General features: G+C 38.5%; 1 protein-coding gene across 1 annotated transcript in view; it reads right to left on the reverse strand.

The window, feature by feature from the left end:
• The window catches only part of EPHA10 (EPH receptor A10), a 963,870-nt gene that overhangs the window by 21,639 nt on the left and 927,529 nt on the right, over positions 1–14,702 (reverse strand). The window contains exons 12-15 of the mRNA XM_082245791.1: positions 14,538–14,599; positions 6,950–7,168; positions 4,501–4,650; positions 3,610–3,803 (exon numbers count right to left, since the gene is read on the reverse strand). Of these exons, the coding sequence (XP_082101917.1) occupies positions 3,610–3,803; positions 4,501–4,650; positions 6,950–7,168; positions 14,538–14,599 (625 nt within the window). The remainder of the gene's footprint in view (positions 1–3,609; positions 3,804–4,500; positions 4,651–6,949; positions 7,169–14,537; positions 14,600–14,702) is intronic.

The raw sequence follows: 14,702 nt of genomic DNA on the forward strand, positions 1-14,702 counted from the left end.
TAAAGCAAATGTTTCTCAGGACGCAAGGAAAAAATAAACCTGTTTGTAGCCTCACCCTCTTTGACTGCATCACAGAAGCTATACAAATTTTACAAATTTTTATTCAATATGACAAAAGCAGTGGAGGCTGGTGCTCAAAATTTGGGGGGGGGGGGGGCAAAAAGAAAAATGTAATAGGTATTGCTTCGCGTCAAAAAATGCGGTAAAAAATTGCGTGAATTTGAGGTCATGGTACAGGCATGGCACAGGTGATGGTATAGGCATGGCACAGGTGATGGTACAGGCATGGCACAAGTCATGGTACAGGAGATGGTATAGGCATGGCACAGGTCATGGTAAGGGCATGGCACAGGTGATGGTATAGGTATGGCACATATATGGTATAGGCATGAAACAGGTCATGGTACAGGCATGTCACAGGTCATGGTACAGGAGATGGTATATGCCCCCTTTCAATGCAGTGACCAGCGTACATGCCCCCTTTAATGCAGAGACCAGTGTACATGCCCCCTTCAATGTAGTTACCAGCATGCATGCCCCCTTCAATGCAATGAACACTGTGCCGTGCCCCCTTCAATGCAGAGTTCAGCGTGCGTGCCCCCTTCAATGCAATGAACACTGTGCTGTGCCCCCTTCAATGCAATGAACACTGTGCTGTGCCCCCTTCAATGCAATGAACACTGTACTGTGCCCCCTTCATGGCAATGAACACTGTGCTGTGCCCCATTCAATGCAGAGTTCAGCGTGCGTGCCCCCTTCAATGCAATGAACACTGTGCTGTGCCCCCTTCAATGCAATGAACACTGTGCTGTGCCCCCACAATGCAGAGTTCAGCGTGCGTGCCCCCTTCAATGCAACTGTGCTGTGCCCCCTTCAATGCAATGAACATTGTGCCGTGCCCCCATCAATGCAGAGTTCAGCGTGCATGCCCCTTTCAATGCAGTGTGCCACCCCCCGAGACCAGTGCACTTACCTGGAGCAGTGCACTTACCTGGAGCGGCTTCTTCTCACTCCGGCGACGGCTTCGGCGGGCGGCTTCTTCTCACTCCGGCGACGGCTTCAGCGGGCGGCTTCTTCTCTCTCTGGCGACGGCTTCCGCGGGCGGCTTCTTCTCACTCTGACGACGGCTTCGGCGGGCGGCTTCTTCTCACTCCGGCGGCGCGTCTTCTCTGGTCCTCCCGCTCCCGCCTCCTCCTCGGCCAATGGCATGGGGTTTGCTATGCGGCCAATCAGGAAGCCGGTATTAGACCGGCTTCCTGATTGGCCAGGAGGAGGATCGGTGTGACAATAGCAAATTTTCATTCGCTATTGTCACACAATGGGTGGGCTCGGGACGCACTGCTCTGCGCCCCGGGACCACCCTTTCCATCGCCCTATTAGAGCCTCTGGCTCTAATCAGGTGATTGAAAAAAAAAACATTGCACTCCATGCGTCCGGCGTCCTGCATGGACATAGTGGGAATGGATCGGTAGTCTGTCCTTTCCCCTTATCCCAAGATAAATGACAAGTGCATACTCTCCTACCCCCCAAGAGAGACTCTAAACCTCCCTTAAAGTGGGTTAATATACACATTTATATAAATATATTTCATTGAGAAATCCTAATAAAGGTTATGTTTTATACCTTTGGCTTAAGTGCTTGGGGAACACACCCCTGTTGTTTTAAAGTTTTTAGAATTTTACATTTTTTTAAATTTCTTTAGAGTTTTGTTTTTTTTGTATTTATTTTTTTACAATTTTTTTAACTGCCCTTTTGGGAGGGGGTTATTTGGTTAAATGTCAAGGGTCTAAACAGGCCCCTGATGTCACATGTTTCATTTGTGACAATGAAAGGGACCGAGGACAGAGGCAGCATCAGTTGCACTGGATCCACAAGCATCAGAAATAAGGCAGTACAGCCATGCCTCCTGCTCAACAGGTGCCTTGGCTCCCTTTTGAACTGAACTGATGGGGCCTGGGCCCAATACAGGAGGGCTGGCTATACTGCCTTATCAGCAGCCCTGACCATGGGAAAATGAATTTAATCCTGGCTTCAGCTAAGTCCCCTCTCATTGGCCCCACCCCTCTGATGTATTTCACCTGGATATAGCTTAATTACCTATTACCTGGATAGGACATCTTCGATTAGGCCTTATTCTGGTCAAATACATCAGAGGGGCAGGCCCAATGGAAGGGGACCGAGCTGAAACTGGGATTCTATTAATTTTCTAATGGTTAAAATTGCCAGTGTGCAGTCCCAGTTTGTTTGATTTCTGCATGCATTGAGCAGGTTGGGATTTTGGAGAGGACTGACACCTGGAACAGTAGAGTCTGATGATTACAGTGGTTTAGGAGAGGTGGAGTTCAATGTTATCAAAAGTTATATGTAGATGTACTTGCACTTGTACTGAAAATGCCTACTCTGATTTGACTGCATACAATGAGCTTCTTACAGTTTGCATTAAAAGATGCAGCAAGCAGCAAGAGTCCTTTTTCATTTCTAGAATGAACAACATCCAGCATCATCAAGATCTTTCTTTCCCAATCCTATTGCTACTAGCCCACCCCTTTTTATTATTAGATTTCAGTTCTTTCGATCTCGGAGGCTCTGCATTACATGTAACATTACCGGAGGTCTGTATACAAATGCAACCTGACTAGGAATATCCACTCCTCCAGACTGACATCTACCCATTAAGGCATTTTAACATTTAAATAACTCCTCCCAAGATACAAGGAATGTCATAAAAACATAACAGATTTATTTTATATTTGCAAAAAGGCAAAACATATTACACTTCAGCTGTAATGTAACAATAAAATAAATATTGTTGCATAATAAATACTAACTATTCAAAAATACAGTTTTCCATGCTTTTCCTGAAGCTGGCTACACATTATACAATAGTCTTGTACAATTTTCCTATAAAAACTATCAAAACTATTTAATATGAGGTTAAACCTAAACAGTTTCAAATTGTATGCAATCAGGCAGGCCCTTGCACTACATTGTTGAAGGAAAATCTAAAGGGAATCGAACAAGAAGATTGTATAATGTGTAGCCAGACAAAGTTTTCAGTCTCAAGCCCAACTTTAAAGCCTCGTACACATGATCAGATCATCTGACACATTTTCTTTAGTTTTTTGTTGCATGCTAGTCTCATTTGGAAAGTGAAGAGGTTACTTTCATACAAAAATTCTTGTACGACAGAATTCAACTTCAGAAGAGATGTCAAGTGTTGAATTGTTTTGTATGTATTCTTTAGTTTCCGAGCATGCCTAGTCTTGCTCTTATGATTTTTTTCGGATGAAAACTGTACTAATTAAATTAAAATCAAACGTTGTTTTCACGTACTATAAAAATTGTATAGCCTGCACATACAGATTTTGGCATACGAAAATCCATAATGGGCTGTCGAAAGCACTATACTAACGATCCGAAATTGGCAGATCGTTTGTCGGATGAAATTTTACTTCCGTTTTTCCTATCGTGTGTACGGGCCTTTAGATATTGGTGCTAATGGTAACACAAGATTCTTAAGGTTGTAAGCCATAATGTTCTGCAGACATCAGTGTCCATCAGAGCTCTCCAAACAATACACTTTACAAAGAGCTGGAAGAAAACACCTACCTCGTTGTTGTGGATGTTGCAGACTGGCATTTCTCAGGACTCTGCCCATGTTTGGATAAAATGTTGTGAATGTGAGTGAATTTTGGTCTGTCATTTCTGTCCTTCTGCCAGCAATCTAACATCAGCTGATGGAGAGCAGGTGGACAGCTCACTGGTGCTGGAAGTCGGAATCCATCTTCTATGGCTTTGATGACCTTGGTAAAATAACATAGATTACACATCAAAATTCTCTCTCTCTCTCTCTGTCTTATTCTCTCTCTATAGCAGGCATATCAAGCATAGACGAAACATTGAGCCAATTGGAGTAGATTAAATCTTCAAGGGGGGCACATTGTGACTGCTGTTGGTTACATCTACCTAACTACATAAAAAATGATGGCAATTTGGACCTTAACAATATAGTAAAAGCTGTAGTTTATAATATATAATCCTAGATAAAGGGACTTTAAGAAATTTCCTGAAGTATTCAGCTTTAAAATGATGTTAGGAAGTATAACTTATCAATTGGAGAACAGCTGGGAATGCATTTTATCCTTAAATCACTTAGGGCCACAATGAAGCAGCTGCATGCAGCCAACAAACATCAATTTTACACATCTGCTCTATCCTGCATGTATGCTAAATTTGTGTAATTTACTTTATGATGGTAAATAGATGAAGATTTGTACAGGGTAGCCATAGGTGTACAAACCTCTTCAACTATGTCCAGGTGCATGTAGCCAATCCTCCCTATACATATGTAACATCCAAAGCCTGAGGATTGCATTTTGATAATGTGGAGAACAAAAGAGTCTTCCAACACAGTGACCAGCAAAACATACAGTATATAGTGTGTGTGTATAAATATTTATAAAGTATTTTATAATTATAATATTAACAATGGCAACTCACATCTTGATTAGACATGTCCCAGTAAGGTCTTTCACCGTAGGACATGACCTCCCACATTACTATGCCAAAGCTCCATACATCACTGGCAGTACTGTAACGATGATACTGAATTGCTTCTGGTGCTGTCCATAAAACTGTGCTCTTTCCACCCTGCAATGCAGCAAATGATGGTTAAAAAAAAAAAAAAAAAACAACTCTTCACTTCCCCAAATGAATTATAAGTTAACATATCCAAAACACAATCTTTTAGATTTTGCATTATTTTTTTTTCCCAAAATATATTTATTGGTATTCCACAAAATAAAACAAGACAGTATAAACCAGCTTGAAAAAGATAACATCAGACATGTACAATGTTAGGTATAAAGGTAAGATTACAGCGTCAAACACACTAGTGATATTAATATTAACATAAACATTTATGAGATTGTCAACAGGGGGCAATTGAGCACATTTATCTACAATGTTGAACCCTCTATCCAAACACCCCCTATTGGGAACATATTGTGTCCTGGGCAGGGAGATATCAACTTACATCAATGAAACATCCCCTGTGAGTAATATTTAGGTCTCCCGTGGATATGCGACTTAGGGAGTTGTGAAGGGGTTTATGTGAGAATTTAGTTCAGGAGGGTTGGTCTTTACAAGAGAGCCAGGTAGATCCTGAAATGAGGATAACAATGTTTCATGTGGTGTTGTTATGTGTGTAGGATGACTGTTTTATATGTGATCGTGGAGCCGAAGCTAATCCAACATGACCAGATCGAGATATATTTGTCGATGGAGTCTTTGGCTATATGTATCAGTTCTTCCATTTCCGCATTTTTATCAATTCGTGTAAACCATTCCCTGAGTGAGGGAGGACTAGATGAGTTTTATCCTTTGGGAATGCATGGTTCGGCTGCATTAATCATGTGCATTGCTAAGGATGTGTGGCATCTCTTTGGCAGGTGCGTGGTATAATGCAGCAAGTATTGTATCGGGGATTATTCCAAGCTATCTGTGGTGATGCTAAAGATAATGGCATGGGCCTCTTTCCAAAAAGATTGAATAAGTGGGCATTCCCACCATAAATGTAGGAGAGTGCCCAACTTGTGTTTGCAGCTCCAGCAACATTTGGGTTTTCGACCTATCAAATTTATGTAGAATTTCCGGTGTTCTGTACCATCTTGAGATAAGTTTGCAATTGGTTTCTTGTATGGATATGTTAGCAGACTCTTTATGTGAACAGTGGAATATGTGTTCCATGGGGTATGTCGATTTTGATCTCTTTTTCCCAGGAGTGGCAGGCTTTCCCTGTGTCTGGTGCTGTGCGTTCAATAACACGTAGATTGTAGAAATGGCATGTTTTTGGGGGGTGACTTTATGGCAAATGTTTTCAAATGGTGAAAGGGAGCGGGCCATGCTTGTAATTTGTCCTGGTGTCCTAAAGTGGTGTAGTTGGGCGTATGTCTAGTAGGAAATTCGTATATTTGGCCATTGTAAGGTTAGTTGACCCATGTCTAAGAGTTTGCCTTTACTGAAGAACTCATGTGCTCTCAACACTTTAGCTGAGCCCATCGCAGACAAGTAAGTTGGTGACATCCCAGGTAGAAAGTCTGGATTCATCCTAATTGGGGTTAGAGGGCCCACTACCGAGGATATGTTGTTTTTTTTACATGTTTTCTGAAAATAAATGATTGTCGGTTTGATTAATTGGTGTTCATTCATGGAGGAGCTTGTGAAACTGAATCAAAGGGGCTGCTTTTAATGGGATTGGCGAGCCCGAGGCTTTGAGTGTTACCCAATATTTTGTCTGTTCATGCAAGTGCAAATCTATGATTCTAGTTAGCATAGATTTTGCATTATATTATATTATTAAATGTATTACTATCTCAAGACAATTTGCTGAACAAATGATATGGTAAAATGAAATCTGATTGTTTTACATTGTTACAATTTGCATTTCACTTAGTCTCGATCCACACTAGCGTGACTTGTCAGGCGACTTGTCAGCCTGACAAGTTGCGCTCCCTCGCGGTCCATTGACTGCTACAGGACCCGTTCTAATACGAGCGACACAAGTCGCTCCGACTTAGAAAAAGGGTCCTGTACTACTTCGGGGTGACCTCGGAGCGACTTGCATAGACTTCCATTATGTGAAGCCCATGCATGTCGCTCCAAAGTCATGGTGCATGGGAATGCACAAGTCGTCCCCGAAGTAGTAAGGAGTCGTGCCGCCCCACTGTGAACCGAGCCTCATTGTTCTATGTTGAATGCTGTGAATATTATAGAATATACATAAAGATGAAACAATTAGCCAATAGCATAAACATTGTTTATACTTCATGTGCACAGAGTTACAATTCAGAGGACAATAACAGATTTTAGGCAAGACAAGTATAACCTCTGTTTTAGCTCAATTTAAAATACCGACCAGCTAAAATAAAAAATAAAACATTTTTCTTACATTTGAATTTCGAACCATTGTGGAGTACACAGTGTCAAGTTTATCATCTTGAATATGTCGAAATCCTGATATTTTGCAGACCAGGTTAGAGTTGACTAGGACTTTGTGTGCAGCAAGGCACTTGTGAATGTAGCTCATCTCTGTTAGGTACTTCATTCCTGAAGCTATACCAGTCAACATACCCACCAACTGAGCAATTGTGAACTGCCCCTCATGTTTCTAAGGGAAAAAGGATACATTAGATAACAGATGAAACTTCCCATCATGTCACAAACAGCAATATGAACATTAACAAAGATATCTGGTATTGTTATGATCCATTTATGAAATATGGGTAGAGCCTCTTCAAATCAAATTAAATGCTCTTAAAATTAAGGGAAAACGCCACACAAGACTTCAGTAATATATTGTCAGGTAGATATTGTTTTAATTTTTATTGTTAGTTACAGTACCATTTAGAAAAAATGTTGCAAACTCTTTAACTTCATATATCAGCAACTTCTTCTAATATAATTAAGTGGATGAAGAAGGATTCAGTGTTATATCCTAAGCTAGCCTTACACAAATAGGTTTCTCACTTTCAGCCCACCAGATGAACAAGAGAACATCAATTTCATCATCATCATCTGATAGGATGTAGTCTCTGTTTAACCTATATCTTTTTTACTAAGGTCAGTGGATTTTTAAATTGACCTTTGGCTGATTAGCGGAAGTTTGCAGAAATTTAAGTTATGTATGGCTATCTTTAAGTGTAAGTTCACCTTTAGCAAAACCTTCCAAAAATCCTCTTAAGCAGTATTCCTCCTTTTTAAATAGTGCAAGTCCTTTCATTATAGATGCAGCTTGGGGGGCCTCTCCACAAAAAGCTAATTTTGCAGGAGAGACCTCCCAACAGCTGCATCAGTAATGGGAGAAATTATGGCATTTAAACTTCAGTTTTTACTACACTTTACATACTGTAGTTCCACTTTTCTATGTCCCTCACTAATATGTGAGGCTGCTGGATGTGTGATATAAACTGTATGTAGCTGAGACTGTGTTCCGGTTGTGAGACGAGACATCCAAAGCTTCCTCCTGAGTCAGCGCTTGTGACATCATCAGGTCACCTCTCTGACTCTCTCTGCCAATTAGAGAAAGCTTTGTATTCATTGCTAGAATGCATTGCTTTCTCTCAGCTAAGCGCTGATCAGATAGACTTCAGTGTGTTCTGGGTATGAGACAGGAAGGCTTGACTCTAACCCAGGACACAGTGCGGTATGCTGCATGAAGCCTCAGGTACATACCGTTTATACCTAACATCCAGTGGCCTTACATGTTAGTGAGGGATGGACATATAGTGACGGACCCAAGCAAACTATATAAAGTATAGCAAAATCTGAAGTTCAGCTTTAATACAGGAAGAGCACTGGAATGCACTATTCGCAGGATATGGAATTGCATATGAGAATCTTTTGGAAAATCTTGCTGAAGCTGAACCTGTGTATCCTTACTAAAACCTCATTCGTTGTTTATAGCTAACAGAAACAGAATGCTGTGTGAGGCAGAATCTTTTCCTGTTACAGGCTCAGAATGTAATTTGTTTTTCCAAACTGCGTCTATAAACAAAAAATAAGCTAGGGAAAGAAGGTTTTAACTTGGCCTGGGAGGCTAGTCCCCAAGCCTAAACATAATCTTGTGATGAGGTCACATGAATGAGAGGGTGGCATCTATAATCCTGTGTAAGCTTCAACACTATCTGAAATGGAGCTTACACAATAATAAAGCTTTAGTCCAAGAACAGAAGTGGATAGGTGTAGTACGGTAAGTATGAGTGGGTCAAGGAGTGAGCTTTAAAAAGAATTTCCTGAATGAGAAAAGTATATAGGATCACAGGTCTCTATGATCATTTCAGAAGCCACGTCCCCCCCTCCCACAGTTAGAATCACTCCCCCTAGGTTTACATTTAACCCCTTGATCACCCACAATGTTAACCCCTTCCCTGCCAGTGTCATTTTTACAGTAACAGTGCATATTTTTAGCACTGATTACTGTAGTAATGTCACTGGTCCCCGCAAAAGTGTCAAAAATATCAGTTAGGGGTCCCATCTGTCTGCCACAATGTTGCAGTCCTGCTAAAAATTGCATATCGCCGCCATTACTAGTAAAAAAAAACAATAAAAATGACATAAATCTTTCCCGTAGTTAGTAGACGCGATAACTTTTGCACAAACCAATCAAAATACGCTTATTGCGAATTTGTTTGCCAAAAATATGTAGCAGAAGACAAATTGCCCTAAAATGTTAAAAAATTTAGATTTTTAATTTTTTTTTTGAGAATGTTATATAGCAGAATGTGAAAAATATTTATTTATTTTTTTCAGAATTATCGCTCTTTTTTTGTTTATAGCGCAAAAAAAAAAAAATCGCACAGGTGATCAAATACCACCAAAAGAAAGCTCTATTTGTGGGGAAAAAAAGGACATTTATTTTATTTAAGTAAAGCATCGCAAAATATGGCCTGGTCATTAAGGGGGAAAAGCTTCCAGTCCACAAGTGGTTAAGGCATACTATAAGCATTTAATGTACAAGAGAAAGCATCTAGCAGTTACCAAAAGTGGTTACAAATAGTATAAATGGATAGTGGTATAATTATCATGCGTTTAGCAGCATCCTTTTTTTTTTTTTTTTTCAATTCTATTTATACTCAGTTGAATCATAGTCATCTATGAGTGTCAATACTCAAAAAAAAAAGCATGGCCACAATTATATTTTAAATTAGATTAAAAAAAACATAGCTTTAAAGCCAGAGAAATACAAGGTAAAATTCTCAATACAGTTTGAAAATATTAATTCGGAAGCATTTAAACTTTTTTTTTTTAAAGAATTGTATGTACTTTGCCAATGCAATATATTTGATGAATATCACTGTTGTATTTTGTTAAATAAAACTGGAGAAATAAATCAGGATTAAAACTGAAATTGTTGCTCACAATCACCATTTAGATTCCTAGTCTAATGTCTTAGAGAATTAAAAATACTATATTTATAAATAGGATGCTTTGAATGAATGCCTTTATTTTTTGCACCAAACATTATGATTGATTGATGGTTTGATTTGGGTTACTTTGCTACGTGCATCATCATGTTTGTATGGATGTTTATTAGAGTGTAGTTTTAATTTGTTTTATTTGATGCTAATGGCTGTTATTGGAAATTTTGTCATGTCTTTGTGTCTTGTTTCTGTTCATTGTTGTGATCTTGTGTGGTCTTTGTTGAGTGTGGCATGTGTTGCAATAATTTCCCTTTGGGATCACTAAACTATTCTGAATCTGAATTGTATTTTTGCACTATTACATAAACCCACATGAGATAACTAGCATAGCAGAAGATAGTTGCTCGAAACTTCATAGAGTGTAAAAAATCCTGCATGACAGACAAGCTCCCAGTCAGCAAAACATAATCATAAACTTGCAGAAGCAGTACATGGTGGGAAGCATTTAGGCTCATTCAAATGTGTTTTTTAACACAATCATGCAGCCTGAAGCTTATATGGTAATACATGATGTCTTCTATGTGCTCTGCCATAATCAGCTCAGACAAAATTGTTTGCTGTTCAACTTTTGTTTTACACCCTCCAACCTTCTATTTTCTTTACACCTTTTATGTTTTCCCGAGCACACGCTCGCTATTGTGGTCTGTGGTTTTCATGTGCTGTGTAAGTGCTGAAGGGGAGGGAATTTTAATTTTCTAGCTTTAAATTGAATAATACAACAAACTGATGCGACACACAAATATTCGACTTAAAAGCCTCAGGGTTTCAAGTGGACAACTGTCCTTGATGTATTCTACTAAGATAATAGCCAGGGTTGGATAAAGGATGTCAGCCTACACATTGTTAGCAATGCACATCTTCAAAGAATTATATTTATGTGATGAAACATAAAAGCAGACCTACAAACAGCAAAAAAAAAAATGCTCTCTTCTTCTACCTTTTCATCCCTTTATCAGTATATGTTTAAAGTTATAAAATAAATCAAGTCTGATAGAAAATTGTTTTTCCACATCCCACTCTTTTGTCCAAAGCAAGCAACACGCATAAAGGTAATTGAGGTATAAAAGAACAAAATTACATGAGAAGACGCAGTTGGGCTGATTTACTAAAGAAGTTGAGAATATTCACAAATACAACTAAATGATATCCATTTAATTTGTCCAATTATCAATCATGTGCAGCTAAAATAAGTTAACAGGATTTTTCTTTTGACATGTGTAGTAGAATATAAATGTGTGTAATTCTCGCGCTGTCAGGTATAGGTATCTGAAGACCTCTAATGCCGCAGGTACTATTATTGTGAACCACACAATTCTAATAAATAAGAGGGGGAGGAGTACCACGCTTTAAAGGTGCATCTGTGCCCTTGTAAATAAATATATAAAAAAACCTAGAAATATTATGCTAATATATATAGAAAGTGTCTCATTATTAATATATAAGTAAATAAATATGTGCTTATTATAAACAATTCATGTGTATAATACCTTCCTTGTGATATTGTGTAAAATCATAAACATATATAATCAATAAAACCGTATCTTAAAAAATTCATACAAAAATTTATACAATAGGTGTTTTGTGCTAATAATATTCCAACTGTTCCTTTAAATCTCTGTATAAGTTCCCACGTGGTTCAATCCAATTTATAAATATAAAGTGCTCAAGTGTCCCAAATCAGTGTCGATAGTGCTCAAAAACAACTTTCTTCTAAATATGCATGCAGGTGCTCTTCAGTGCTGTGACCACTAGGTGTCCTATGCGCTCACCTCCATTTCTTTAATTTAAGGCCTTATATCTCAAATGTGTGTTTCTTGCTCCTCTACGCCTCCAAGGTAATTTAGATCGGTTAGATGTCTCCTTCTCCTTATAAATGGGATCGATGTGGCCAGGTCTCTGACAGGACCTCTTGATCTCCAAAAAATAGAACGGGCTCAAATGGTGAAGTACCGCCAGGTTTTTTTTTTTAAATAATAGAGTAACACTTACATGAAACTTTCTTGGTTAAAAGCATATACCAAATGCGGGTCCGAATGCCGCTACGTCACTTCCGGTGCTTGATCCTATGCGTTACACTGCATCCTCACTCAGCTTCTTCCAGGGATGTTATGCATATGGATGTGACGCTTTTAAATAGTGCTAGAGCCGGATGCGGAAATACCGCCATTTTTTGTGTGTATTTATGTATTTATTTATTTATATATTAATAATGAGACACTTTCTATATATATATTAGCATAATATTTCTAGGTTTTTTTATATATTTATTTACAAGAGCACAGATGCACCTTTAAAGCACAGTACTCCTCCCCCTCTTATGTGTAGTAGAATGTTCATAATAACCAATATAGTTCATATTATAGATATGAATTAGGTAGGGTGTCTTTCTGGAGAAGCTGGGTATCTTCACTCAAAAAAATTGGTGAATATATACCTTATCACTATATTCAATGACGTGAAAAGCATCTGCACAAGACTACATATTTAAATTGAACATGAATTGGCTTTCCGCATGATTAGATAATTGGAGTACTTTTTTCACAAAATGTTTGAGTAATCAGTTCCTTCAATAAATTAGTTTTTAATATGTTACAATCAACTATCCTTTAACCCTGTTCTTCAGGTAGGGCAGTGATGAAAATGTTATGGAGGAGATTTCCCTTCCACTCTTGTCCATGAGACACAACAAGAAAAATGAGAGGAAACCTATCGTAAGTAATCTCCTTGTAGATTGTTGTCACTTTAACAGATGACTCCTTTAAAAGATTACCCCTTTATCCCTGCCCTGGTGACATCTGTAAAGTTTTCACACAGCGTCTTTTCTCAGGGACAATGATCAATTGGATCAATAGAGAAGTTGAATCTACCTAGTGAGATCACAGACATCAAAAATAACTTGACCTCCAACCATCCCCCCTTTAAGTGGTTGTAAATCCTTATATTTACCTAGTAAAGTAACTGGCATCAGGTGATAAATATAAATTATAAAAATCCTCCTACATATGTTGTACCTGTTTATAGTTTTCTCTTCTATACAGCAGAATTTATAATGCTGAGCTTTCAAAAATCGGGGTCGGGGAGCTAAAGTTACACTCTGAAAAGCTCAGTGAGAGCTGATTGAAGGGAAAGGGCACCACCCCTTCACACAGGAATAGAGCCGAGGCTGTCATTCACAGGCTGTGTGCTGGGGTTTCCTCCCCTCTCATATTTTGTATAACTAACAACAACTAGAGGTTATACTAAAACCAGCCTGAAAAAAAGCCTATAATAAAGCTAAACAGAAGGACAGACATGATATGTTGTTTGGGAACAAAGAATCCAAACAACAGGAAGCCGTTAGAGTTGTCACCACTTTTTCCAGTCATCACAAGTTAGTTGAAGATGCCATATGGAAGCATTGGCACCTCCTAACTGGTGATTCTATATTACGCAAATATATTAAAGAATATCCACAGTTGACTTTCAGAAAGGGTAGATCTCGTAGAGACCAGCTGGTACATAACAATTTTAAGGAAACTCCCCTATTGGAGGAGACTAGACAAGGGATGCACAAATGTGGTCCTTGTGAATACTGTGAATGGATCCTTGAAGGGTCAATCTATGTTCTGCCAAACGGTCGCACACACACTGTAGGACATTATGTGAACTGCCAAACTTCTGGTGTAATCTACATCATGTTTTGCAACTGTGGGGCGTTCTATGTTGGCAAGACAATTAGGAATTTTTGGAGGAGAATATATGACCTCATCTACTATATTAGAAAAAAACACCTGTATACCCCAATAGGGAGACATTTGGCCCTAAAGCATAATCACGATATGTCCATGGTTAAATTCACTGTCTTGGAAAAGGTCTGTGGAGATCCAAGGGGAGGCAACTTTGGTAGGAAATTGCTACAACGAGAGGCAAGGTGGATATACAATCTTAATGCCATCTCATTGCGGGGCTTGAATTATGCCTTTTCTGTAATAGTCAACATTTAGTTAAGTCTGAAATTATAATATTTCATTTGTTAAATATGAATGACTAATATGCAAAGAAAGTATGGTTTTATTGATTTTCTTTTTCTTTTTTCTTGACCTGTTGGATAATTAACAAAGAGGTGTTGAATGTTATACCACCATGTGAATGTTATTTAATGAGAGCAATTTTACTTGTTTTTGTGAATATTTTTTATTTTAAAACTTTTTGTAATAAATATTGATGTTTTATCTTAATGGGGTGTGGCCATTCCTCTTTTGGTACCAGAATGTCCAGCACCACAATGTTTCATTTTTGGCGATATATATGGATATATACTTTTTCTTAGCCTTCTCTTCTTTTTGTAAACTGGGGAAAACAAATGGTGAGGAGGTATCATATTGCTGCCTAATGAATTGCCTGTCAAACACCTCAAAGCCAAAAGCATTCACTTTTCAGGGGTGCCACAGTTTAGAAGCATGTCTAACCTTAACCTTATTCCTGATACCTATTCCAAAACGAGATATACTTTTGAGCAGATTGATGCTTTAACATGCATATCTAAAGCAGATATATTTCAATTTGTGGATTACATACCCTTAAAAAGGAATCCAGAACACCATTACCCATGTATTCCATTACAGTCATCATTGTATTACCTATAAAGTAATAAGAGCTGTGTCATTACTATTATTTCAACATATATGTAAGATATACTGTACATGCTGGCTGGATTAAAAGACAGGAACATAATGGTATATT

Source organism: Pelophylax lessonae (genome assembly GCF_965119305.1).
Source record: "Pelophylax lessonae genome assembly, chromosome: 2".
Lineage (NCBI taxonomy): Eukaryota > Metazoa > Chordata > Amphibia > Anura > Ranidae > Pelophylax > Pelophylax lessonae.